This window comes from Podarcis gaigeae, assembly GCF_964106915.1.
Source record: "Podarcis gaigeae genome assembly, chromosome: 10".
Classification (NCBI taxonomy): Eukaryota; Metazoa; Chordata; class Lepidosauria; order Squamata; family Lacertidae; genus Podarcis; species Podarcis gaigeae.
Window position 1 is genome coordinate 31,677,956 of NC_139686.1, and position 27,663 is coordinate 31,705,618.

Genomic DNA, 27,663 nt, shown 5'->3' on the forward strand with positions numbered 1-27,663 from the left:
TCTCTCTCCCACTTACTCTCTTGCAGAGGATGGGAAAACACCCAACAGTTCAAGAGAAGGGATAAAGAAAGAGAAGAAACTCACCCCATTCACCATGACGTCCAGGAGGTCTGGAAATGGATGTTCCTTCTGAGGACTGGTGTAGTCAAAATATTTTTGTAGAATTAATTGTGATCCATGGGTTGGGGAGCAGCCTGCCTTTGAAAGGTTTGGATTTCTTTTAAGTTCTGGTACACCAAATGGTTGTTTGTTGTGGACATTCAGCTGCTTTGCACCTACATCATTCCAGGTAAGCTCCTGATGTGTTCTTTCAATGTAAGAATCCTCTGGGAAAACTAGAGAAAGATCAGAAAAATCAACAGCTTTTATGAAGTGATTATTCCTTGAAACAGTGCTGGTTGGCAACAGGCAATAGCTTTTAAGAGAGCTGGGAAGGGCATCCTTCCTTTACTAAATAAACATATGCTTCTTTTATCTCATGGTCCTAGGGGCTTTGTGTGTGCTTGAACACTACAACACCTGGTCAACCTTGTTTAACTACCAGAGGGGAAGGTGGGTTGTGAGTGTGCACACACCACAATAATCCTTCCCTTATACAATTCAGTTTTACCTTTCCCAGAGTATTATCTGTCTCCAGACTTTTTATATACAAATTGGAGCAAGTGGATGGATAATAATGTTAATTTTCATATATTATATCTCGTAGCAAGGATTGCAAACATCTTTCTATATCTTAGCAGACTGTGAAATTATTTAAACAATAACAATATTCTGGAAAGGTGGAGAAATTTATCTCTGTGTGTCATGGGCGGGGAACATTTCGAGGGCTCAAGGCATTGCACTCATGGAAAACCTGAGTGAGGGAGCTAATTCCAGTAGTGGGCAGGGTCAGACCCACGACCAGCATCAGACCCACACACTTTCACACACCCTTAACACACCCCTAACACACCCCACACACAAACATCTCTATTTCCCATGGAAACAATGACATATATCTTATTCTTAGTAACAGCAGTTAAGTTTTGCTTTCTATTTTTATAGATTTAAATACTAATAAAAAGCTTGCTAAACATGGCTTTTTTAAAAAAATCTGGTTGTGCAAAAGGCAAAAAAAGTCAGTAATTCTAGCGCTTATTATATGTCTTAATAGCTTTTTTACAAAATGTCACAAAGCAACTTATGAAATATTAAGAATCTAAATAATGTAAGTGCCCATCTGAACTGCAAAACTGTGCATTACAGCTATTCAACGCCTCAAACTTGGCACACTGAAAATTGCTTACAGGGAGTCGCAAAATGAATGGAAACTTTGTTTGTTTATATACATTGTTTAAAAAAAAGTATATGACTTCTCATATTATAATATATCAGAGTGGTGTAAAGAAAACAAAAGATAAACATAAAATATACACCATGTGTTGCATCCAACTGAATTCTACACAGAGTAGATCAACTGAAATTAATGGACATAAGTTAGCTATGCTCATTAATCTCAATGGGTCTACTCTGGGCAGGACTAGCATTGAACACCGTGCCAAAACTAATACTGTTCAAATGACAGTTCAACACTACAAGTTGATCAGCAGACAATAATTCATTAGGAAAAGCTCACGCAAGTAAAGAAGGATGGTATTACACATGCACCTGAAATAGAGGATCGTTGGGGCATGCCTTGTCTCTAAAGGTATAAAATTGCACATTAAATGGATTTAACTCTGAAAGTCTCACTACTGGAGGACGCAGGGTGCGTAGGGAATGGTCTCAATGCCACTAGGAGGTCCTCTTCTATGAAATGTGGTGGCTGGGCAAGAGTCTAAGGAGAGAGGTGGTCTCTCAGGTAGAATAATAGAATAATAGAATTGTAGAGTTAGAAAGGACCCCAGTGATCATCTAGTCCAACCCCCTGCAATGCATATGCCAGTCTGGATCACACCCACCCACCCCTCCATTCATGGCATTCATAACAGTCTGCCCGGACACTGAGGTCCAGTACCGAGGGCCTTCTGGCAGTTCCCTCGCTGCGAGAAGCCAAATTACAGGGAACTAGGTAGAGGGCCTTCTTGGTAGTGGCACCCTCCCTGTGAAATGCCCTCCCACCAGATGTCAAAGAGAAAAACAACTACCAGACTTTTAGAAGACATCTGAAGGCAGCCCTGTTTAGGGAAGCCTTTTAATGTTTAATAGACTATTATATTTTAATATTCTGTTGAAAGCCACCCAGAGTAGCTGGAGAAACCCAGCTAGATGGGCGAGGTATGAATAATAAATTATTATTATTATTATTATTACTACTACTACTACTACTACTATACTTCTAATTTGGCTCTCACTCCCAGGAAAGTAATGTAGATTCTGTCAAAGGTTTCATAGAAATTTTCAGATTTTTAACTTTTTAAGTAACTGGCTTTGCAATATATCGAGAAAATGTGGGATTCCTTCCTCTGCATCACACACCATACAGTTAAAGCACATGACCTGCGCCAAATAATCCTGGGAACTGTAATTTGTTAAGCTTGATGGGAAAAGTGCCTAGAGCCAGTGTGTGTGCAACGGTTAGAATGTCACACTAGGACCTGGGAGACCAAGGAATCAAATCCCCACATGCCATGAAGCTCCCCAGGTAATCTTAAGCCAGTCATAGCCTCTCAGCCTAACCTACCTCACAAGGTTGTTGTGAAGATTGAATGAGGAGGCGGAGAACCATGTATACCACCTTGAGCCCCTTGGAGAAAGAGGTGAATATTAATGCAATAAATAAATAAATTGCAGCTCTATGAGGTGCAAATTATAGTTCCCAGAATTCTGGGGTGGGGGTGGGTATACTTCAAATGTATCATGGGTATACAATCCTCATCTCTCAAATCACATTGGCTGGGTAAAGTATTGAGTATTTTGTTGCCAGAACAGAGCAGTTGGATCGAGTTGCTTTTTTATTTTTATTTTACAGAGTTGCTGCTGCTGAGTGCTTTGCATCAACCCTTCCTTTGGTTTTGTTATTTTAGGAAACACGGAAGCAGCAAGCGCCCATGATGGACAAGGACTTTGCTCCTTCCCCACACAGGACCCGAAGATGTATTCCAACCTTAGGGGCCTCATCCAATCCCAGCCGCATCCCAGGACACACGGCTCGCTCCGTTGGAATTGGGGGGCTTGCGGCTCTCAGCCCCGTTTTGAAAAAGGAAGCCTGCCTCAACTCCTTCAGGCAGGACCCCACCAAACAGCTCCCATTGGCAAAAGGCAGGGGGATTCCTAAACCTCAATCAAGGCTTGGGCCCCCAAAGCCGCCTCGTTGCCCTGATGGGCTCCTCTCCTCATGCTCAGCTCCTACCGCCTCCCAGTCTCCTCACTGGACAGCAGCCAATGGTTTGGAGGCACGTAAACTAAGCTCTCTCTCATTTACTCTTCAGAGGAGCACCAATGCCCCTCCAGCTGGCCGGCAACTCCTCTCACACTCTATGGCAGCAAGGAGGGAGTTCCAGAAGGTTCCCTTCCAAAAGGAAGCATCGGGAAGGAGAGAGGAGTTGCCTTCACCAAGCCATCTGCCATCGTCCGGATTACAAACCTTGCGCCAAAGGGTAGCTGAGAATTCAGCTGATATGCAAACCACTCTTTGCCTGGAAGACGGAAATCATACCTCAGATGCAGGCATGCCAGGTTCCCAGAGACGTTTGGCCCCTGCTAGCCCACCACCATCTCCTCCCCCTCAGCCACTTCCCAAAACCACAGAAGATCCCACAAATTCACCCCTGAAAGAAACGGTTCAGGAAGACTTTGCTTCTAATGACAGATATGGCATCCCAAAAGGCATCGATGTGCCCCAAGGCTTAGCTGAATCTGGAAAGATGTTACTTCCCTTCCCTCAGGAGTGTCTTGAAGAGCATGCTCTGAACGGCATCTGCTTCATGGAAGATTCCATGATGTCTCCTGTGACAAATACAACTGGGTTTGAATGTAAGTCCAAAAGTGGTGTCTTGTCATGTGTTTGCTGTGTGTATGCAGTGTGAGGGTTTCTCTCTTCTTGACTGCTGATGGGCAAGATGCAGGGACTTAATAGGGTATAATGTGTCATGAGATAATATTCTGATTCTATGTTGTTTCATCAGTTTGCATCAGAGTAATGCAGATTACTATTATTTTTCCATATGATTCCCCCGTTCAAGCTGGAGAAACCCCAGTGGAAGTGAATATACAAAGGTGGTTTATACTGACATTGATCCATGTAGGCCAGTTCCATCTGCTGCAGCTGTCAGTCACTCTTCAGACATCTTTCCAGCCCTGCTAGCTGTCAGGATCAATGGTATAATGGTGTAGGAACCAGGCGGGTAGGGGGAGCAACAGTTCTGGGCCTTTTTTCAGACCCAGAGTGATGATGTCATTTGCCAGCATTTCACTTGCTCTGGCAAATGAATGAGGTAATAACAAAGCTTTCAAGTGCCATCTGTCCCAACTGCAATAAAACATGTCTCTCCCGTATCGGTCTCTACAGCTGCAGCAAGTGCTTTAACTCTCCAACAGTTTGACTTTACCCCGATGGCTCACTCTTCCATTGTCTCTTGAAACAGACAGATGGCAACACACAAGTGACATCACTGTTGGTTTCAGATTAGCACAGTAGGAAGCTCAGGAATGAAAGGAATAATCCAGTAGAGGCTGGATGCTTCCTTCCTTTGTTGGGGTTTCGACTGTTTCATGCTAGCAGTTTAAAGCACAACACTTTTTTTTTTTTACAAGATTGCTTGCATTTCTATTGCAAAGCTAGAGGTTGCATTAAAGGGGATGCCATGATGAGCTCCTGCTCTTCGGAATTTACCTCGACATCCCTGGTCTGTACTGGTGGTCTGGAGGCAAATAGGCAGTCCAACAAGGATAAGCAACCTACAAGCAATTCAAAAGGCATTCCCATTGAGGTGCCAGGCCAGTGTGACATCAGAAATTGTGTACCTACTGGCTTCTAGCTTCCACCAAGACCACAAATCAAAATCCATTGTCTGCATCCTATGACACTATTTCCTGGACATTTGCTTGAGCACTTTTTCAAAGGGTAGCCATTTCCCACATTTTCCCACTTTTGTGTAGGAAACATTGTGCGACTTGTGCATCGCTGTGTGTGAAGATTGCACGAGTGTGTATTTATATTTCCCTGTGTGGTCATGGCTTCCCATGCAGCAAAATCCAGTTTTGAGAACCACTTATATGTGGGTTATGCATTTTATCTTAGGTGGAAGTGTTTTTCCATGCGTTGCCTTCTGCAGACCTGCTTCTCAGCTCCCCAACATCTCCAAGGCATTTGTGCTTTGCCGTGACAAATGCGCAGAGACACACACAGATGTAGGTGCCTAAAGGCACCGGGAGAGACATCCTGTGTGTGCACTATGCACACTGACACAAAGACAGATTCTCCTTGCCTGGGCTGACATGCAGACCGTTTCTGGCAGACACGCTGTGCCTCCACATAATGGGTTACTGCTTCTCACCATTTCTAAAAATGCATGCTGACGACCGTTTTAAATGGGGTCCAAGTCATAGCCGCATGAATGCTTGCTAGCGAAAGACCCAAATATAAGACTGAAATGCCTAGATGCAGGCACACACTTGCCTCATTTCTTTGGCAAACGCTGCTGCCTGATGAAAGAGTTAACAATCCCTTTTCATGAAGTAGCTTCTTGTCTCTAGAGATGCTCAGCAGACAGTGGCATATGAAAGCTGCCTGGGAACAGGGGAGGAGAAAGGAGGGCGGAGAGGCAAGGAAGAAAGAGTATATATGTGCCGCGGGGAGGGGGCAGTTTTCTGGCTTCAGCTAACCCATTTATCACAGCACCTCCCTTCAGGAGCCAGCACACATTTCCATGCCCACCAATCCAGTCAAGGTCTCCCAGATGCTTGGATGATCCAGCCCTTGATCCTGGGAAGAGAGGGAGGCAGAGTCTGGGGGAGATTTTGCAGGGATGTTTAATATTCAGGTCACGTGAACATGGCAGTGGCGGCATCAGCATCTCTGGTTATCTGAAATATCCATTGGAGAAGGAAAAAGGAGAGAGAAAGAGAGAGACACATAGGGAGAAGAAAGAAAGAAACGCAATCAGACTCTCAGAGGCAGCTTTTAGGCAGAGGGAAGTGAAGAGAAGGATCATATTCCAGAGACAAAGAAAGATTCATGTTCAAAGGTAGGTGGTCCATGAGGATGCTTGCATGCTCTTATGGGTCTGGCGGGGCTCAGAGATGCAGGAGGGATGCTGGGATCCGGCACACACTCTCAGCTCAGCAAGACATTTGGCGTTTGGCATGGAGACTGGCACAGGCACTGCTAATCTTGCAAGGGAGGGTTGTGGAAAGGGAAAGCAGCATTTCCTGCTCCTCTTCTTCCATCTGGTGTCAAGGGGGAGGCAGGCAGGGCAGCTGCGATGGTGCATCAGAGACACTGGGGCTTTTGTGAAGGCGCACATTAATTCCCAGCTGGCTCAGAGGCGTGAGCTGCCTTGCAGCTGGCTTGGCTGTTGCTGACCGCAGGCGATTCTTCCCTTTCAGTGGCATGGATGTGTGTCATATTGGAAACCTTGCTCAGGCATTGTGGAGTGGACCACGGGTGGGGTGATGGCAGGGAACCAGAGCTGGGTGGAGAGGCCGTTATCTGTGGGCCTTGACTGGAGTCCTGTGGGATAATGGGTGGGGAGAGAAAGTGTCAGGGCTAGGCTGGGGTGGCTGGGGAAAGGAAAGCAATACTTGGTGAAAGGGGAAGAAGGGGTGTGGTGATGTGGGGGCTGGGTAGCAGTCACAAAAGGGCTGTAAATTAAAAAGGGGGGCAGGGTAGAGTGGGAGGCTTGAATGAATGAATCAATGAATGGATGGATGGATGCAGTGCTAGGGGAATGTGTTAATAGCAGGAGCTGTCATACAAGGGAATATGCCCCATGTCAAATAGCTGCAGCTATTGTGGCTGTGTGCACACCACACATTTAAAGCACCCCAGCCCAATGATCATGGGAACTGTAGTTTGTTAAAGGTGCTGGGAATTGTAGCTCTGTGAGGGGTAAACTGTAGGATTCTTTGGGGTGGGGAAAATGTGCTTTAAATATTCTTTGACTGTATGGTGTGTGCACAGACAGCCACAGTTGTAGGTGGAACAGTTCTAGTCATCTGAAAAAAAGAGTGCAAATGTTTGAACTACACAGTCTTCTGTGGTTGGAGCAAATGCACCCTGCCTTTTAGTGGAGCCATTTCATGAGGACCTGGGCAGTTCTTTTATTCAGAGTCAGACCATTGATCTATCTAGCTCAGGATTGTTTACCTTGGCTGGTAGTGGCTCTTCAAGGTCTTGGGTAGGGGCCTTTTCAATGCCTACCTCACTGGACTCCATGGGCCTTGATTTGGAGTAAGACATTTATAGGGTTACCTGAATTAATCTTTTTTAAAAGGGTATTGGATTCACATCCTCGTGGAAGTAGCATCCTTTGTGAAGATACATGAACCTTGCTTCGGCTTATTCACCATCAGCGTCCATGTATCTTCACAAAGAGTGATTCCCTTCAGAAACATTCTCTGCTTTGTCAAGAGCAGCCTTTTATTATGTTCCAAGGTTGGGACTTAGGGCTCATCCACAATTTTGCTCACCTTATTGCTTTCCCCTGGGAAAACTCACTGAATCAGAGCGCACATCAATTGGGCTTCTTCTGAATTGATGTTCGCTCCAATTTAGCATTGAAAATTGGGTTTCCAAGGAGAAAGCAGTGGGGCGAAGGCAAAACCGCTTGGATCCATGCTTTCTAGGCATGGGATGAGCAGAAGTGTGGAAGATCCCTTGGTGTTGAACAACAGCTCTGCTAGTCAGAGCTTGGTGAGTCTGCACAGCTTTGTGCAGTTGTGACCTACTTGAGAATGGATTGTCTTAAAGCTACCTTCCCCGACCTGGTATTCTCTAGATGTTTTGGACTACAACTCCCCTCAGCCTCAGACAAGATGGCCAATGGCCAGGAATTATGGGTAGGCTAACAACATCTGAAAGGGCACTAGGCTGGCCTATCCAAAGTTGTTGTTTTTTTAATAGGATGGGTGTGTGTTGGAACAAAGGTCCTATCCCCGGTGTTCTGGAAACAGCACCTGTATCTTCTCTTTGTTTTCTTATGACAGAGGGTTTAAAAAGACTGCTAACTAGAAAGCCACATGCAAACTATTGCAATAAGAATAGTACAGCTCTCAGGGGAGGTATGCTCAGTGCATTCCTTTTGAGGTCCTGTGTGTGGGCGCTTTCACAAGCTGCAGTGAAAATGGAGACAGATCCCCACTGAAGGGCAGGCAGCAGAACTGGAGGTGTATTCGATCAAAGCTGGTTATTATTTTGCTCCATAGAGTTACTCAGACAAAGGCAAGGAAGGCAAGGCGTGGAAGAAGAGCCTTCCATATCTAGACTGTAGAAAATAATTACATCAGGGGTTATTGCTTTAAAATAAAGTTACTAATTATCATCTGGCCCTAAGCCAACAAAAGAGCTGCTGCAAATTCTAGAGATGTGATTAAATGTGTTGACCAGAGGGAATATACAGTTCAAATTCAACTAGCCCAATTATCAACTAACCCAACCCCTGGGCAGCAAATTTCATAAGGGTTGAAAAATGTTTTGCAAAGGAGAACAATCTTATTTTTGATACAATCCTTCGTATTTTTGATGCCTGAGGTGGAAAATCCAAACAGTGTCTTGAAGATGGCAAAAATATAAAAGCCTGCTGAATAAATGATAATTTTCTGCCCCAAATCTGGTGCTTGAAGCAGGCCACTTTGGCCTGCTTAATGGTAGGACTAGCCCTTCCTCGTTTTAAGCTGTAATTCTGGCAATACAAAATGTGTACCTTTATAAAACTTACAGATCACCCAGTCATGTCGGATTATCAGTCTGGAATCCTTGTCTCAGGGCCTTTTGGGGTTTTGCTCAGAACTTCCATACGGGGGTGGAGCAGAGAGGAGGGCAAACTCCAATTTTGGCTCCTTTCTACAGCCCATAATTTACCAAGACAAACAGACAGAAGGAAATCCTCTCTGACTCCCTCAGACTCTGCTGCTGTTATTATGCTCCTATGGAAGGAGGGGATACATAACTGAAATTCTCATTCGCACAGCAAATTATTGGGGCAACAGCAAGATTGGGGCAACTACCACTGATTTGGGGAACGGCAAGGTAGAGTAGTGTGGTGTCGTGGTAAATATGTTGGACTGTTGCTGGGGTGACCCAGGTTTAAATCCTCTTTCCACCACAAAGCTGTTCCTAATTCATCTCCAGCCAAGGTGTGAACACCTTTGCAAGACATATGCGCCTCATCAACACACCCCTGGCATGTGGAAAAACAGAAATGAATTGAAGATGCCCTGATGTGAACAGCTAGGGGGCAAAGAGCTGTGAAATGCACCCAAAACCCAACAACTTCTGAAGGTGGTGATGTGGACACCTCTTTAAAGGCATTTGCAACAATTAAGGGACCAGCAAGCACCTATTGTAGGCTCAGCAGCCACCAGTTACAAGCACCAAGTAGAAAACACTGTACCAGATTCCAGAGAATGTAGAGGAAGTTGTTTTTTTGTAAAAAGGAGGGCAAGTTCACTGCAGCAGGGAGATCCTTGGCCAGGCTTTGCCTGAAAGAAAGAGGAAATCTTGGCAGAGGTAGAATAGATTGGAATTCTAGGCAGCTATTCAGAATAAGAATAGTTCCAGTCTAAAGGGCTGTGTGGTTACCCAAGGGATGCTTGAGAACAAAGAACTGTGTGGTGTACCAGGAACTGGCATGTGGAAGGAAGAGGATCTGGGCCTCAGGGATGATAAAAAATAGTGCTGATCAAGACCACTTTGGGGTATGCATCTTAGCTTGTGGGCCTGTGTGTTTTCATCCCACAATGCTTTGCAACAGGTGATCCACAATTAGTGCCTGTTGAAACGTATTATTATGTGTGCATATTATGAACACGTGTTAGGGCAATCCTAAACAGAAGAAACTGCAGTTCTTAGGATTGGGCTGTTGAGAATGCAGCACAAAATGGTTTAAAACCAAAAGAAAGGAAGAAAAAGCAGCAAGAGTTTCTGATGTTTTGTCAAATTGCTGGAGGTTTTCGTGGCCAGCAGCAGCTTCAAGAAAGCTCTAAAAAGACAACAGACGCCTCAGGGGATATCCCATCAGTACAAAAATCACAAACCAATTGTGAAATGTTAAATGAGAAACTTGCAGTGAAGGAGAGCTCCCTTTGGCTCTCACATCCTTGATCTGGAGCTTGCTGATTCTTGAAGAAAAACCTGGGTCACAAGCCCTCTATGAAAGCCCAACTGCAAATTCAGTGGAAATGGCATTTGGAAGTGGTGGCTGCTGGGATAAAGGAAATAATTGGGGTATATCTTCTTCTTGACACTGAATGTCAGATAAATTAAGGTGGAATGATGTGTTGGATCTATCAAAAGAACTCTGAATCATAACCATGAAAAATCAGCGATCATGAATGAGTGCAATCCCATTACTGCCATGGATTCATTGCAAGGCCATGGGCAGTAGCGGTAGTCATGATGCTGTTATGTTTTCAGGTGATAAGTGCTTTGCACATATTACACTGTAATCCTAGCATTAACCCTATAAAATCGGCCAGTACTGTTGTCCTCAAACTTCAGATGAAGTTCCAGGTTTGGTGTCTTCTGCTTGGTCTTCCTCCCACATCAGAATAGACCTCACTGACCTTACCTGGTGGTGACTGGCAGCGGCAGAAGTGCTATGAGGAGTGGCAGATGGTTTGGGACCGCCATGTAATTTTCCCAAAATGCCTCATGGTTACACTACACCAGGTGCATTGTGGAATATGGAAAGGGCAGGTGGCTGCCAGACTCAGCTGCCTGTCAGGTGTGTGTGCACAGGCAGAGAGCACAACAGGCATCCACATAGTGGTGGGCTGTGCCAGGACCCTGGCAGCTGCATGAGGATGTCACGTGCTTCACTGAGGCTGTGTTTTGTTTAAAACCACCTAGCAAGTTCATGGCAAAGATGAGATTTGTAGCACAGTCCCTTAGGCACAACACAGTGCTGAGGTGTTTCTGAAGGGCTTTCTCACCCCAAGAACTTGGCACCAATACAAAGAACTAGAGGCTGCTGGCTGTTTGACACAACTGGGCATTCCTGTTGGTACAGGGTGTTCTATGAGTGGGTAGGACCAGTTTCTTAAAGAGTGTGACAGTTTCTGTGCTGGAAAGATCCCAAAGCACTTAATTCTCATTTTGGATAAAAAGGTGTCAGTCTTCATCAATCCCTTAAAAAGGGATTTTTATTTTTAGTGGTGAAAACTCTATCAAAATGGGCCCTTTGTGTTCTGGGAGAAAGAGTTATTAGATACAAACTAGGGACTGGATTGAATGGGGATGTTTGTCTCTTGGATCCTTACCATTGTCAAAGCAAAGTAGTACCTTTTGTCTAGTTTTCCTAAGGAGTGCATGGATATCCTGATGTTTTGATGAGAATTGCTGAAAGGTAATTGGCTGTGGTTAAACCTTTGAATTTCAGCTGCTTTGTGGGAGTAGGGGGAGGGACCAGGGACATGATTCTGCAAGGCCCTGTTTTAGTATTTTAAGGATTTTTTGTTTTCAGCCTGTTGCTATCCACCACATGTGGTAGGGGATGCTGTGCAAATCAACGCTATCAATCAGTAAATAAGGAACTGTTGTTACCATCATGTGATGGTATTTCTCACTTGTCAGATCTCATGCAGGGTACTGTACCCTGCAGGCCTGGCATTAGAGTTTGGTGGGCCCTTGGCATGGTGCTGCCACCAGGCTCCGTGCCTGGTGCCACTGCTGCGCTGCCAACGTATGTTCCACTTCCCACCACAATATGTCACTGCCATGGCCATGCTTCATGGAGCAGACAGCCCTGCCATGCATCAAATGGCTCATGCAATGACAAGAAGATAATAACAGAAGTACATCTGCAAAAGCACAAATGGATAGAGAGAAGGGCCTTTGAGGAGGAGCTGTCTCGATTTGTTCTTTCCTTTCCCAATGGAAATGGAAGAGGCCCAGCATTTTTCTATGAAATATACTGTTGTTGTTTTTTCTATATTTTTTATTAGCTTTTCTGTTTTACATTTTAGAATATTCATTTAAACAGCCTTAAAATATTAATGACTTCCCCCCCTTCTCTTTCCATGGTTCATTTTGCACAACATAAATCCCTTCATATTTTATATAAACTAAACCATTCAGTATTCCATTATTACATCCATCAAAACTTATTTACACTGTTGAATTTATCTTAATGCTGCCCACGTTTTCAAATATACACAATTTTCCTTCATATTTTCAATAAACATTTTCCAATCTTCTTTAAATGTACCATATATTCTTCTTGTTCTCTTATTCTGTATGTTAGGTCTGCAAGCTGCGAATATTCCATCAGTTTAAGTTGCCATTCTTCTTTAGTTGGGACTTTGCTCATTTTCCATTTTGGGGCTAACGAAGCACAAGCTGAAGTAGTGGCATACATAAATAACCTTTTTTGACACCTGGGAATTTCCATCTGAATTATCCCCAACAAAAGGACTCTGGTTTATTTTTTGAAAAGTACTTTAAAACATTTTTTTCATTGGGAATTATTTCCCAATGCTCTTTTACCCTTTCACAGGTCTATCACATATGACCTCATTGCATCAGTAAATATACTGTTTATTTCCTCTCTCCACTTGCAGGGCCAGTAGATACCAAGCCTGAAGCAGCCATGTCTGAGCTGGTGCCAGAGCCGCGGCCAAAACCAGTCGTGCCAATGAAACCCGTTGGTATCAATTCCAATCTGCTGGGCTACATTGGGATCGACACCATCATAGAGCAGATGCGCAAGAAGACCATGAAAACTGGATTTGACTTCAACATCATGGTTGTCGGTAGGAAGGGTTGGATCCAAGGATCTTGTGAAGGGAGGCTTTGCTATGAAGCCAGGGGGCTAAACTGGGCAGCTATTTAATCAGCTTGATTGCTCTTGCATGTCTGTATTTAAAAAGTTAATAGCCAATGTGGTGGGGAGGGCAGCTGGACGGGGGTTCTGGTGTAGAAGGGTATGTTTGAGTATGTCTAGAAACTAGTCCACTGTTGATATTCATTGCTCCACCCACTTTTGCTTCTGGCCCCGCCTACCACTGGCATGTGGCCTTAGAAGGTCGCCCAGAAGCTAGTGAAACTTTGAGTTGAAAAAGATTCCCCGTGCCCAGTACAGAGGAAGGGCTATAAAACCCTTTCCCCTCACCATGGTTCAAATTGCAATCCGACTCCACAGCATGCAATGCAGGCAACTCCCAATTTACATGAGGGTTATGTTCCGAAATCGCGCATATTTGAAACACCATGGGAAAAGTCTGCAAACGCCCTCTGGAAACCTTCAAAAAACCCTCAAAAAACTGGCAGCACATACCAGACTGGCAAGAAGGATGGCAAATTTGCCAAACTCCACTACAATCACTCCAAACTTTTCTCAAACTCCAAAGCTCCACAGGCCTCATCAGTCGGTGCAAGGGGTCCTGGGACTGCACTTACAAAGACTCGTGGGATTGTTTGGTTTTGTTTTGTGCCTTTTTTGTCCTTTCTGGGTTCTTTCAGGGCCATTTTTGCCATTTTCAAAGACTTCCAGGTTTGGCATGATGCATGTGAGCGTGGTGGCGCATCATCTGGACATGTGTAAATTGGGAGTTGCCTTTAGAAGGAAAACATCCCTTAACCTCAATACAGTGGTACCTCGGTTTCCAAACAAAATCCATTCCACGACGCCGTTCGGGTTTTGAAACGTTCGAAAACCGAGGCTGAAAGGGCGGTCTGCAAATTTAATTGAGAAAATTGAGAAACACCCAGCGGAAGCCGTTCAACTTCTGAGGCACGTTCGAAAATGGTAGCATTTACTTCTGGGTTTTCGGTGCTTGAGTTCTGAAACGTTCGTCAACAGAGACATTCAGAAACCGAGGTACCACTGTACTATCACTGTTTAACAACATGAGCCACGACCTGAGACAAACATGGCCTGTGCACAATCTGCATGCCTGCCTTGCCACATCTACCATCACAAGAGCATCTCAAGGAAATCCTTCATTTCATTGGGAATGACTGCTTGTGCTCCCCATTGTCTGCTGATAGCCAAGCTGGGAAGCTGGGAAGACATCGTCCTGATGAGCTCTTACTTTTACCCCAGCCAGTGCCTTCTCAGCTCCCAGCAGCTGGGCTATAAATGGTTCTGCTGACTGGCTTGAAAAGGCTGTGGTGAATCCTGTATGCTTCTTTTAACAGGCCAGAGTGGACTGGGCAAATCCACACTTGTGAACACCCTCTTCAAATCCCAAGTCAGTCGCAAGTCTTCAGGCTGGAGCCGTGAGGAGAAGATCCCTAAGACAGTGGAAATCAAGGCCATTGGGCATGGTAAAATTGCCTAACGTTTACATCAAAGAGAGTTTTCGGGAGAGGGAAAGTAGACCTGGGGTGTTCCAGGAAGTAAAGCCCAGGCTGGCAGAGGTCTAGGAGACCTCCATATGTTGCAAAGGACTTGTCTGAATGACACCTGAAGGATCAGTCTGGTCTAGTGCACAGTCCAGTGTGCCATCCCTGCCTGTACCATCTCCAGGAATCTCTGTGGGGATGGCCTGACATGCATAGCCCAAAACTGCATGGCCAAGTCACAGATTTTCACTGGCTGATCAACCATTCAATGTTGGCCATGTTGTGACTGCACTGGGAATGGCAGAGGCAGAGAATGCATATTGCCTTCATGTGATGAAGCCCTTTCAGTTGTTGTCTGAATTGGTCCAGAGTTGCTACAGTGACAGTGTCCATATGGTGACAGAATATGTGGACGCTCATTCGGACTAGCTTGAGGTTCAGTTAGAGTGTCCATGTGTTTTACAAAGGACAGTCTAAGAAGCGCTTTCAAAAGACAGGCAACTCTTTGGAAGTGTATATAATTTGATGAGATGTCTGGTCCAAGACCAGTTTAAGGATGAAAGCTATAGGAAGAAAGAGCAGGCTGCCTTGGAGTTGTCCAGCAGCAGTGAACACTTGGGAAGCAGACTGAGCAGGCACATAGGTCTCCTGGTTAGAGTCCCCCCACCCTATGATGAAATGCAGTGTATTGTGTTTATTTCTAAATTTGCATCTGTGCATATAAATTAGCATATGCCAATTGCATGGAAAACGGTGTCCTCTTTTAGTAATAGGCCTCCCTGGAATCAGTAGGCCACCCCAAGATCAATGTGTCTAACATCTTGGACTTGAGGATATTCCCTTCTTATAGGGCTTATCCACACTTACCTTTTGCCCTGGTCTCTCCAGGTACAGATCTGTGCTTTAAAGCTCTGTGTCTAAGTACCCTTTTTTGGCCCTGGAGCTTTCCATGCAAAACCCGCTCTTTATAGCTGAAGTACAACAAATGGCAATTTGGGTTTTCCAAAAAAAGAGTTCTCAGAGATGCAGCTTCAAACATGGACCATGACTACAAAGAGCAGTGGAAAGGAAAGTGTGGATAAGTCCATGCTGGAGAGGTGCCATACAGAAACAGGCCTCTGTTTGGATCCAAATTTATAGGGTTTACCCCCCTCTGTCATCTATGGGGGATTGTTGCAAAGGGTCCAAGCTCTGTTGTGCTCCCCTTCCACCATCAAGCTAGATCTTGTAATGTCCTAGACAAGGAACTTTATTTCTACAAGGGCCACATAGATCTACATGTTCAAAAAGAGCCTCTCCTTTCCTCGCTCAGTACCATGTAAAGGCCTTTATGCTATCATCTCTATAAAAGTGTTCAGTTTTGGAGGAAGATAACTGTAACATTTCTCCCCCAGTTATTGAAGAAGGTGGTGTCAAAATGAAGCTCACAGTTATTGACACCCCTGGATTTGGTGACCAGATCAACAATGAAAACTGGTGAGTGTTTTGTTCCTTCGCTAATTCTCAGTCTCCTCCTTACTTTCTTTTTCCAGCATGACTTAGCATAACTAGATGAAGGGAGCAGGACTTAAGATGGGTAGATATTTTTTTTGCTCTGAGGCAGACTCCTGTCCAGTGTTATTCGTGCCCAAGAACCCAAGATAGTCTGCACCATAGGGATGGTAGTGTTACAATATTTACCAGTCAAGTGCCCACTGTGACAGACTTTGGGCCACATTAAGGGATTATGTTGCTCAGCAATTCCCCTAGGTGACATTAGGACCCACTAGTGGGGCTGCAGGAACCCTGATTGTTGCCAAAGTGGAGAGGAGTAGGGAAAGCATGGATCTTCCAAAACCAAGTTTATATTGAAGGATCCTCTTCAAGGCTTGGACTCACTGGTGGAGGAAGGGGGATGCGGGGAGTGCGGTCCGCCCCAGGTATCAGCCCTGAGGGGGGGCATTGCTGCCCTGCCTCCCTGGGATGCTTGCCGTGGGTGGCGCCCCCTGGGATGCTTGCCGCTTGCCGCAGCGCCCCCATGGGATGCTGACCCCGCCCTGCTTGAATTACTGACATTGCAATCTAGTTTCCTTGAATATGAGATAAAGGTATGTCTACCTCTTTTCTCCCTGACCCTCCTAGCTGGGAGCCCATTGAGAAATATATTAATGAGCAGTATGAGAAGTTCCTGAAGGAGGAGGTCAATATTGCAAGAAAGAAACGGATCCCAGACACAAGAGTCCACTGTTGCCTCTACTTTATCTCCCCCACAGGTCACTCGTATGTATCTCATCCGTTCTGGTGCATGCTCATAAGACTGGGAGGGAAGGGGCGTGGGAGGGCCCTGGGGTGCTAAGTGAACAAAACAGGGATCTCCACAAACTACCTGGCACCATGTGCAGGGTGCACAAGTCTCCCCTGACAAGCCACACAGCAGACCGAGGTAATGATGGGGTAGCCATGGGGCTGCACAGTCCTAATAGTAACTGGTATCTCTTCCACTTTTCTGCCATAATGAGAGTGTGCTATGTCGGACATCCATCTAACGTTATTGATGAAAATGGAGTTCCAGAAAAGAACATTTCAACCATTGCTTGTCTATTCCTGCCATAATTGGCAGGAAGCTCCCATGAACCTATATTCTTAGGTTCACACATGCATTGTTATGGTTTTGCTGGTTGTTAGGAAGCTGCTACCAGTCATGGTTTTTCAACAAGTGTCTACTTGGCAAAATTTGCATCATCTTGTGTAATGCTCACACGAGATTCTGTACAGCAGGATGCCTTTCCACCTTGCTTCAATTTTTTTCCATATTTAAGTCTCGCTCTTATCTCTTTATCTTTCCACTGAATGTATCCAGTGGGTTTTTAATGCTATCACTATGGAGGAAATTAAGAAGTAGAGATCCAGAGCTATAGATGAGAAAGACTCTAGTTCATTTCCCCCTTTCTAACCTAGAAACAGAATAAAAATGGGAAGGGGTTTAATTTTGTGAATGTTAGGAGCAAGACAATATGCTCTTCCTCGTTAAAGGTAGTGGTGGATTCTTAATAGTCTTTTTTCCTGGACTGTAGCTTAAGACCTTTGGATATGGAATTCATGAAGCACTTGAGCAAAGTAGTCAACATCATCCCAGTTATCGCCAAGGCAGACACCATGACTCTGGAGGAGAAGATTGAGTTCAAACAGAGGGTAAGTATCCTGGGAAACATCCAGTAAGAAACACAAACACACAGTCCTTTAAGTGTTGTGCCAGGAATACTCTCTGTCTTTCATAGCATTGAATTTTATTTTATTTTATTTTTCTATCCAGGTCCGCAAGGAACTGGAAATCAATGGCATCGAATTTTACCCCCAAAAAGAGTTTGATGAGGACCTTGAGGATAAGACAGAGAATGACAAAATCAGGGTAGGATGCTTATGATTGTGGAGTAGATTTTCTTGTTGGAGATGCTGAGGTAACTTGAGTCCAGTGCTTTCTTCTTGGTCCTCACCATGAGTTGGATGTAGTAAAAGTTGGCTGTAAACGTTACAGCCACTATGGAAGCATAAGAAATGGATTCTTCCAACCTTTATATTTATATTTTGTAGTTCCTGAGGTGAGAATTAAGCGCTTTTGAGGCCTTAATTAAGAGTTAATGTGGGGTACCTGTCCTCACAAATGTTTGTTTCCTATAAGTTTCCTATAAGTTTACATGGGACTTCCTTCTGAGTAAAAGTAAAGGTGAAGGGACCCCTGACCATTAGGTCCAGTCGTGACTGACTCTGGGATTGTGGCACTCATCTCGCTTTATTGGCCAAGGGAGCCGGCGTACAGCTTCCGGGTCATGTGGCCAGCATGACTAAGCCGCTTCTGGCGAACCAGAGCAGCGCACGGAAATGCCGTTTACCTTCCCGCCGGAGTGGTACCTATTTATCTACTTGCACTTTGACATGCTTTCGAACTGCTAGGTTTGGCAAGAGCAGGGACCGAGCAATGGGAGCTCACCCCATCACGGGGATTCGAACCACCGACCTTCTGATCAGCAAGTCCTAGGCTCCGTGGTTTAACCCACAGCGCCACCCGCGTCCTTTCCTTCTGAGTAAACTTGCTTTAAATTTCATTGTAAAGGTGTCAACAGTCTAAAGAATTGGAATGCTGAAAAGAGTATAGCAGGAAGGGCCAGCATTCATGTCTGCTAGGCATTGGGGTTTGGTAACTGGGACAGAATCAAGTATGCAGCAAGCTGGGGAAGAAACACAAGAAAGGAAAACAAGCAATTGTCCATACGTGTCACACAGAGAAGCAAAGTCATTTCATTGGATATTTTCAGCAGGAAAGTATGCCATTTGCTGTGGTGGGCAGCGACAAGGAATATCAAGTGAACGGAAAAAGGGTCCTGGGGAGGAAGACACCCTGGGGAGTCATTGAAGGTAAGCTGATGCTGATCCTACAGTTTCTGGCAGTTAAATTTTTAGATTGCCAATAGGTTGTAGAAGCTAAAATGGCAAGGTCAACATTCCCAGCAGGGAGCCTCAGCGAGTGTTTCTGGTAGAGATGTCTTGCTTTGTTGCCAGTTGTGCTCCCTGGAATTATCAGCCACCATTTCTTTCTCCTGCAACAGAAGCTGTTTGCCAGTAATGATCTGAATGAATAAACAATGGATATGTTTATCAGAGTTGCCCATGATGGCCCAGTTTGCACATAACACGAAACCAAACCACGGCTTAGTGCACTCCTCCCTCAGTCCTCCTCCTGGGGCTAATACATGGTTTGCCTTTGCATTATGTCCAAACCTGAGCTCCTGGCTTGTCTGCCTCTGAAAAACCATGAGCAGTAAATCAGGAACAAACCTTGGCTACAGCTTGTGGTTTGTTATCGGAAACCAACCATGAGCCCAGGTTTGGAAGGGAAAGGTAAACAGTAAGCCAAAGCATGGCTTAGCTTGGGTAGTGTTGGGACAGCAGGACTGGGGGAAGAAATCAGCAGCTATAATCTTCATTGCAAGAACCCACCTGCTTGTTTGTTTGCACTAAGCCATTGCTTAGCTTAGCATTAACTGAGTTAGCACACAAAATGAATGGGCCACAAATACTTTCAAGGCTGGGCTAATCTGGTAATGCATAAAGGTACCTAGAAAGATTGTAGACAATTCTTATATGAGATTGTCAAAGAAAGGCTTTATAGGTGTCCTACTGGATATGATTTAGACAGCCTGCCTTCAGGCCAGCGGTGATGGGACTCAGCTATACCGCTGCAAATACAGTGGTACCTCGGGTTACAAATGCTTCAGGTTACATACGCTTCAGGTTACACACTCCACTAAGCCAGAAATAGTGCTTCAGGTTAAGAACTTTGCTTCAGGATGAGAACAGAAATCGTGCTCTGGCAGCGCGGCAACAGCGGGAGGCCCCATTAGCTAAAGTGGTGCTTCAGGTTAAGTGCAGACCTCCGGAATGAATTAAGTACTTAACCCGAGCTACCACTGTAAAATGTTTTAAATGTGTTGTAAAGTGCAATATACAAATTTGACACTAGATGGCAACAGTGAGCCATGCCAAATTCAATGTATTTTTCAAAACATTTTTAAAAAGCGTTTTCACAGCGTTTTTTAATTTATGTGTAGTTTCCACCATGGGGGCTGGTATAAGCAAGTGTGGAGTACTGGAAACGTATAATGAAATTGCTGTGAATTGTTTCACCTAATTCACTCGTTTGCTTAGACCAGGCATAGGCAAACTCGGCCCTCCAGATGTCTTGGGACTCCAACTCCCATCATCCCTAGCTTACAGGACCAGTGGTCAGGGATGATGGGAATTGTAGTCCCAAAACATCTGGAGGGCTGAGTTTGCCCATTCCTGGCTTAGACCAAATGGGAGAGCCTGAAAAACAACAAGCAAGCCACTTTTATTAGTGCTGTTTCAGGTGGTGGAAGTTGGCCTTGATGGATTTCTCTGAGTTCTGTAATACTGTACCAGAACCACTGTTCAAGGCATGATTAATGTATTTCCCTTTATTTACAGTGGAAAATCTCAGTCACTGTGAATTTGCTCTACTTCGAGACTTTCTCATTAGGTGAGTCCATTGGTTGTTAAAAGGTGCTGCTTATTGAATTGAAAATGAATTTCTGGTGAGATCTAAATTGGAATAACAATGTGAGGTGTTTATGCTAGAACGGATGATTGTGCTGCAGCTCCAAGAAAGCCTTAAAAAAAAAAAAGCACTTTAAAGCCATTTAAATTGGGACCCTAAGGGCAACAATGAGTGCTCCTATACTTACATAATAGATTCCCCTGTATTTCCCCCCCTGTATTCTCTGTCTTTTTCTCCTACTCCGTAGGACCCATCTTCAAGATCTAAAAGAAGTAACGCACAACATCCACTATGAGACTTACAGGGCTAAACGACTGAATGACAATGGGGGGCTCCCACCAGTGACCGTAGAAACAGAAGAAAACCATGAAAGCAACCTGTGAAGGACCCAGTTATCTGCCATTTCCGAGTTATAACCACTACTACCACCCCATCCCTTGATTTGAATTCAGGCCTCTCTTTGAAGCATGTGGAATATCCTTTGTGTGTGCATACTGGGGAAGAACCCCCAACTTCACCCAAATGTCCCCATCTATTATTATTATTATTATTATTATTATTATTATTATTATTATTATTATTTGAATTTTGTATTTTGCACAGCAGACTCTAGTCTTCCGTTGTATTCCAAGATTCAATTGTGCATCCTGATTGTGGGGAAAGTTGAAGGAATTCTGAAAGTGGTGCAATCTCTGGGGGTCACGAGAAATACCCCCAAGGGAGATAATGAGATCAATGTGAGGATGTTGTATGCACTGTGGTGGAAACAGAGAGCCATATTTTGGGTGCGAGTTTCACAGGTCTGGAAGAGACTGGGTTGCTCTGCAGCTGTGATAGATGGTTTGTGTCGTAGGCTCAGTTCTCAGCATGGAAGCAGGAAAAATGGACTCAGACTAGATCTCGCTGGCACAGTTATGTGAATTAAGGTGCAGTGAAATAAATGGGAAGGAATCTTTTGCCAAGTAAATGTGTTTCAATGTGCCAGTGTAAGAAAAAAGACAGAAAGACAGGATTTTGGCCATTTTGGCCCATACCGATGGGAGGCAAACTTGTTGAGTGAAAAACAAGAGTGGAGATTTGATTTGGGAGTATTAGTTTTCTTGGTGTGGGGTGGGAGCATTAATAGTGAGGAACTGCTTTCAAACTGCGCTTTAAACATTTTTGTTAAAGTTCAAGGCCACCCTTGTCATATCTGATATCTTGATTCTGACTGGCTCTCAGATTTGTCAGATCTGCTCTTTTAACAGAAACATTACTGTAATAATCCCCTTTGGATTGTTGCAGCAGCTGAAAACACCAAGAATGCAACATGTTCTAATTGTGCCTTTCCGCTCTCTGACCTACTGACGAGAAGACAGCTTTCTGCAAAGCAGAGAGCCCCTTATGCTGGGAGGATTCCCCTCCCAAAGAAGATGTCTCCCTATCCATTGCACACTGAGAGGTCAAACAGCATGAAGAGGCTACTTGGGCAGAACACACTTGCCCTTGACCCCATAGCCTGGCATTCTTAACCTGACTTTGCTCTCTATAGGCTTTCCTTGGGTGGTCTAGGAATCAGCTTGATTGCAGGTATGCTGCCAATTAGTTATCTTTAGATATGTAATTTGGTAGCACCATACAAATTCTGAGAATCACAGCCTTTGTTTTTGAAACAAGAGCAGGTGCCTAGGTTTCACGATGGTGGAGGGGGGAAATTTGTTAAGGTGTTAATGCATCTGCAGAAGGCTGAGAAAGCAGAAGTGGCTTGTGTGGTACTTCTAGTGGTCAGGAGGACTTACACTGACCTGTGCAGGCCCCAGACTGTCCCTGCTCCATCCTGTTTTTGTTATTTTGTACTGTCTCTCAAAGTGCCAGAAGTACTATATCTCAAAGTGCCGGAAATACCTAACTCCTTTTCAGATGTTAATTCATAAACCTGTGTTCAAATTCAAAGGATCTTTCTGCCCCATATAATTTAGTAAAAAACAACAACCGTGCCTCATATTCTCCCAATTGGAACCAAGCCAGCTAACAATAGCAGAAGATACAACGCAAAATGGGGACATAGGAAGCCATTGGTCCACCTAGTTCTGTACTGGCTACTTGACTGCAGCTCACCAAGGTTTCAGACAAGACTTTGAGCTATAGCCCGTCCTCACTGTAGATTATGACACAGAAATGTAAATAGAATAAACTCTGTCACCAGCTCTAATCCACAGCTTGGTAGTCACAATTCTAACAGGAAACTCACCTAAAAATCAGTTTTTTTACAGTATTTCCTAAATCCTAAAGATTCAGGCACTGGAGGATTTCCTTCAGAGTTCTATGGAATCACAGCGAGAACTCCAGGCAACTGCATATTTTTCTTGGTTTTTCAAATGTATGATATGCCATCTGGAATAGACCATTGTCAAATATCATGAACCGGTAGGAAGAGAAACATGGAGAGAGGTACACTGCAAGCTATTATAGCTGAGCTTTAGAAACCTGAGTGGCAAGCCCCAATGTAACCACCCAAATCTGGTCAAGCAGGGAAATGAGGGGCGTATGTGATTTTGTTGCTGCTGCAAGGGATGTTGCTTTTTGGAAATTTGGAGAGGACAGTATAAATAAGGTCCCATAACTTCTTTGAGCCTTATCACCTGTTTCTGATGGTGTTGAAATCCAGCCTATGAAAGAGCAGGGATAGTAGATGCTCCAAAGCACATCCAAATAGATTTTCTGTCACAGGGACCCAGATCCTGTAGCTGACATACTGTACCTCAAGGCCCACAGACCAGGTAGAGCATCCTTTTGGAGCCTTGCAAAATCAAAGGTGGGCACTTATAGCAATATACATTTAAAACAACAATTGATTAAAGAAGAAACATTTTGACCATTTAGCATTATTATTCTGTCTACTAGCCCAGCTTATTGGTCCCTTGCTATTTAATCATTCTCCATTACTCAAAACATAAAAAGTATAGTTACCATGCTACTTGCACATTCATTTCAATAGACATAGGTGCTTATTAGCAGAGAATATTTTACTGAAATCCACTCAAACATGAGGATAGCAACTGCTGTCTAAGTTGATGCAGTGGTGATATAAGATGATAATGTAAAAAAATTACTGTATGAGCCAAAAGACCCTGGTCTTGCTCAGGCCAGTTTCAAAGTTAACTAATTACTGTATTTTACAACATTGCCACAGCACCAGAACTTTAGGACTTAGGGACAAATGATCTCATTCTTCAATACGGGCAGAATATCTGTCTGTCTTCAGTGTAGGCCCAGTCAATGAAATCCAGGTTTGCCTGAAGTTGAGGCAGGCCTTCCAATTTATTTCTGTGCATAAAATCTTCCTTTATCTAGCTTAGTCACTGAGAGGCCAGTGAGACTAGCAGGTTATAAATATGCCTAACCCTTGCATAGCTGAAGTCAAAGATGAAATGAGCTTACTGGTTTCAGCCTAGTCCTGAGAGAATTTTTGGAAACCTTTTGTGGTTTTCTGTAGCACAGCAATAATAATTGCCTGGCATTTTTGATGAACAGAGGTAAAATCATTGGAGTTCTCTAAGGTTTTATGCCAGGGTAGGGGTCTTTTGGAAGATTGTTTGATAAAGGTTGTTGCAGCATTGTGGTAGTTAGAACTGTAAGTTTTTTGTGTTTTTTTAAAAAACACATATTAGATGCTGTAATATAACAGAACCATGTGAGACTAAGTTGGGTTGGGTAGTGGAATAACAGACAAAGACTCGGGGGAGAATTGATCTGCATGTGAAGGGTTGTATCCAGTGCTTTTTTTCTTAAAAAAAAAAATGTTTAGGGGTACTCTCATTTTGCTACTCATATTGAAATACTGCCCCTCAATGAGGCCAAACATAGATTCACAAAATGTTTAGGGGTATGCGTACCCCCAGAAAAAAAAGCACTGGTTGTATCAGAGATTTATGGCTGCATTATGCCAGTGGTTAGGCTTCTGTATCTGTGTGGAGGCCTCTTCAATATCATGTTGCTCTGTCAACATACATCAGAATCACCAGACATGGCATGGCATCTCTGGTAGTGTTGCTTTTGTCCATCTACAGTATATCAGCTCTGTTTAGCTTTGTTGCTCTCTGGGCAGAGGAAGCCTAGTGATCCTACTGCCCTTTAACCTGCCTCATCATGACCTTGCCTATCGTGTGAGGAAAGCCCCAGCCATGGTGCTTGAATCCAGGCATATCAGCTGTTCTCTGCTCACATGCAAATGGCTGGTTGCATCCAATTCCACCTGACCTTCCTTTTATCTCACTTGTAATCAGACCACAATGCTGCTTATTTGTGAATCCTGTTTCTGTCAAGTTTTTCCTCTATACCTCTGGTGGCAAACGTGTCTAGGCAAGCATCAGCAGCCTTTTCCATTGTTGAACTATGCTCATCATGTCCATTTCAGCAAGCCACAGCCCATTAATGGTACATCAAGGCCATTTCACAGCCAGCAGTTTCTTTCTTTCCAGCCTTGCATTTGATGTACACCTAGGACTGGTGCACATGCTACAGCTGCTACCTGGGAACCACCAAAATGTTGCTTTAAGTGAAATGGAAAATTAGTTTTTCAGGGTTTCTCCAGAGGCAAAATGGAACATCTAGAATGTATGTGGCACTGTATGTATAAATGAAATGAATAGGTTGCTTCAAACAGACTCACAATCCAAAGGGAGGGGGGATCATCCAGACTTGTGCCTGCCCCATGCCTAGATAGCCCAGGCCTGAGCAGTTTTCCACTTGTCCCATGCTTCCTAGCCATGGGCCTGAGTGGTTTTGCCCTTGCTGAACTGCTTTCCCCTGGAAAATCTGCCCTTTAGCAGCAAAGCAGAACCAACATGAGTCTGAAGAAAACCTGATTGATGTTTACTCTGATTCAGTGGTAAGGATCAGGTTTTCTTAGGTGAAAGCAGCAGGGCAAGGGCAATTCTGGATGAGTCCAGGGAGAGATAGAGAGATGGAGAGAGGGGAGGGGGAAAGGAAAGGGGAAAGGAAAGGGTCATTTATGTCCAGTGAGTCACCGTATGGAGTGGTATATTTGCCCATGCTGCTACACAGCTTTTTTCTTTTTCTTTTCTTTTCTTTTTTGAGCCTTTTGCATTGTGGGGAAAACTGACCAATCCATGTGGTGAAAGCTGTCAAAAAGGGCAATTTAAAGCAGGTCCATCTCCATGTGGCAGCTGTAACATGTGCATTGCTTGTAGTCAAGGCTGCTGGAAGCCATGAATGTTTATCCATTTAAGCTATTTTTATTTCAAGCATAGTGGTAAAACTTCCAGAGTGGTAGCTTCATCCTAAATCTACACCTTCAGGCATTGATGCTACTGTCTGATGAAAGTTTAGTGCACTTGACTACCCAGTCATAGGGAAATTATTTTCACTTCAAGATTTAGCTGCTGTGACTATAGGGCTATATTTTACTTTGTACATGGGACCAATAGGTGTGAGGAATGCAGATTTGTTTTCCTTGGCGGAGGAACTGTGGTCTGAAAACTCCAAATCCAAGTTTTAATGGTTTTAATTTCTGTTGAACAATTTCTGCCTGCATCAATCTAAACGGTAAAATATTGTTCGTCACTTTGCTGTATAGCAAGATTAACGTTACAGTTTCACTCTCAGGCTGAGCTGAGCAGGTCCATTTATTTTAAGAAAATTTCCATTTATATTATAGCAAATCTAAATTTACATGTTATAGTAAATGCTGTCCATAAAAGGAAAAAGCAGAGATATGCGCACACTCCTTGTCAATATGGATCTTTGCTTTTCTAGCTGAGAAGGCTACGGTAGCCTTTTGCTGCAGCTAGTGGTATTTACTAATATGAAATTATCTTTTGCTCCATTCCAGTTTGCCCAGATCAAATGCCACCCAAGACACACAAACTCCCTAAATAGCACTCTGCTGACTATGACTACAGTACTACTACTGCTACTGTTATAAAGGTAATAAGAAAGCAAATGCCCCATAGTAATATTTTGGCTTCCCTCTTTTTGAGGTTCTTTAATGTTACACGTGGATCTAGACAACAAGGCCATAAAAGAGACACAGGTGCAGAGAAAAAGGTATTAGTGGAATCCTACTGTAGTCTCTGAAAATCCTACACTGTCATTGTGCATACTGAGATGTACCTAAAGTATTTTGGAAATCTAGATCCTCTTGCAAGCAAGTTCATGGATAATTGTAGAATACACTAAGATTCTTTTCTTCTTCTTCTGGCAGAGAAACTAATACAAGCATGGTAAATGAACGTAGCCTAGATTCTCCTGGTGCCTCTAGCTTATGGAAGTATCATAATGAAGTCCTCTTGTCATCTGTCCAGTCCTGGTTGAGATAAATGACAAAAAGACACATACCAGTGATGTAAATGTTGCTAGACTTAACTTTCTGTGTTCTATTGTCGGATTAAAGGAAACGTTCTTTGAACAACTGGTTTATTTGCTTAGTTTTCCTTACACACACACACACACACACACACACAATCACTCCATTTGGGTCAGAGTTGGTACACATGCCACCTACTTTCAGCATTATTGTGTCACCTATATTATAACCCTACAACAATGGGCTGGAACTTTCCCAGCTTGGAGAAGAACAAGAAAAGGGGGGAAAGGCGCCAGTCCCTGGTGCCACCCCTCTCGGCTGGCTTAGCCCTCCAAGCCTCGGGCAAGTGGTCCCTGCTGCCCACCCCCATGGCAAAGGACTGGTTGTGTGAGAGTTGATAATATTTTATGAAATAATCCTAGTCCTTTGAGAGTACATTTCCAGATAAATACTGTTCAAGGCCATCTTAGATGTGCTTGTTGCCCTGATAATATTTGTACCGTAAATAGATTTTGTCATTTACTCTAAGCCATAGTCTTCAACCTTTTCAGACTCACAACCCACCATTAGCCTAAATATGCATTTGGGGATTCACTTTTCCCTGCCTCTTGTATATAATTTGTATGGCAGTAATATTACTGTTTGCAGCCCACCTTGTCTTTGGTCCCAGTTCACCAATGAAAGACTAATGAACAAACTATAAATTAGCAGAACGCCTGCTGTATGGCTGAAGTTATAACACACTTTTAACGTTAAGGAACCCAAGGTTGCATGACTATGTCTTCAACATGCACTATGAATGCAACATAGTTGTATTAAAAATAGTCTTGATTCAAAGGTAATATTAATATCATACAGTCACAGCTGTCCTTGTGAATT

The 27,663-nt window shown here is 43.9% G+C and overlaps 1 protein-coding gene and 1 long non-coding RNA gene across 6 annotated transcripts in view; one reads left to right on the forward strand and one right to left on the reverse strand.

The window, feature by feature from the left end:
- On the forward strand, positions 1–25,097 carry SEPTIN3 (septin 3). 4 transcript variants are annotated; one of them, XM_083698493.1, is made up of 11 exons: positions 1–289; positions 3,006–3,954; positions 12,700–12,891; positions 14,279–14,407; positions 15,820–15,901; positions 16,547–16,684; positions 17,479–17,596; positions 17,718–17,813; positions 18,721–18,817; positions 20,408–20,459; positions 20,725–25,097. In XM_083698493.1, exons 2-11 carry the CDS (start codon positions 3,030–3,032, stop codon positions 20,858–20,860), a joined length of 1,965 nt encoding a protein of 654 aa, XP_083554619.1. In that variant the 5' UTR covers positions 1–289; positions 3,006–3,029; the 3' UTR covers positions 20,861–25,097. The 4 variants fall into 4 exon arrangements, with proteins under 4 accessions (XP_083554619.1, XP_083554618.1, XP_083554620.1 ...); XM_083698492.1 differs by having other exon boundaries at positions 8–289; positions 18,718–18,817; XM_083698494.1 differs by lacking the exons at positions 1–289; positions 3,006–3,954 and adding an exon at positions 5,748–6,167 and having other exon boundaries at positions 18,718–18,817.
- Positions 24,252–27,663, reverse strand: part of LOC310825255 — a 4,710-nt gene continuing 1,298 nt past the window's right edge. For both annotated transcript variants that reach the window (XR_014555196.1, XR_014555197.1), the window contains exon 2: positions 24,252–26,784. This is a non-coding gene — a long non-coding RNA (uncharacterized lncRNA). The remainder of the gene's footprint in view (positions 26,785–27,663) is intronic.

Bases quoted from the DNA above. Each gene is read 5' to 3' on its own strand.
- SEPTIN3 (XM_083698492.1), top strand. From the start codon at position 3,030: ATGATGGACAAGGACTTTGCTCCTTCCCCACACAGGACCCGAAGATGT. The intron at 3,955-12,699 runs GTAAGTCCAAAA...CTCCACTTGCAG, and splicing joins AAATACAACTGGGTTTGAAT to GGCCAGTAGATACCAAGCCT. The intron at 18,818-20,407 runs GTAAGCTGATGC...CTTTATTTACAG, and splicing joins ACCCTGGGGAGTCATTGAAG to TGGAAAATCTCAGTCACTGT.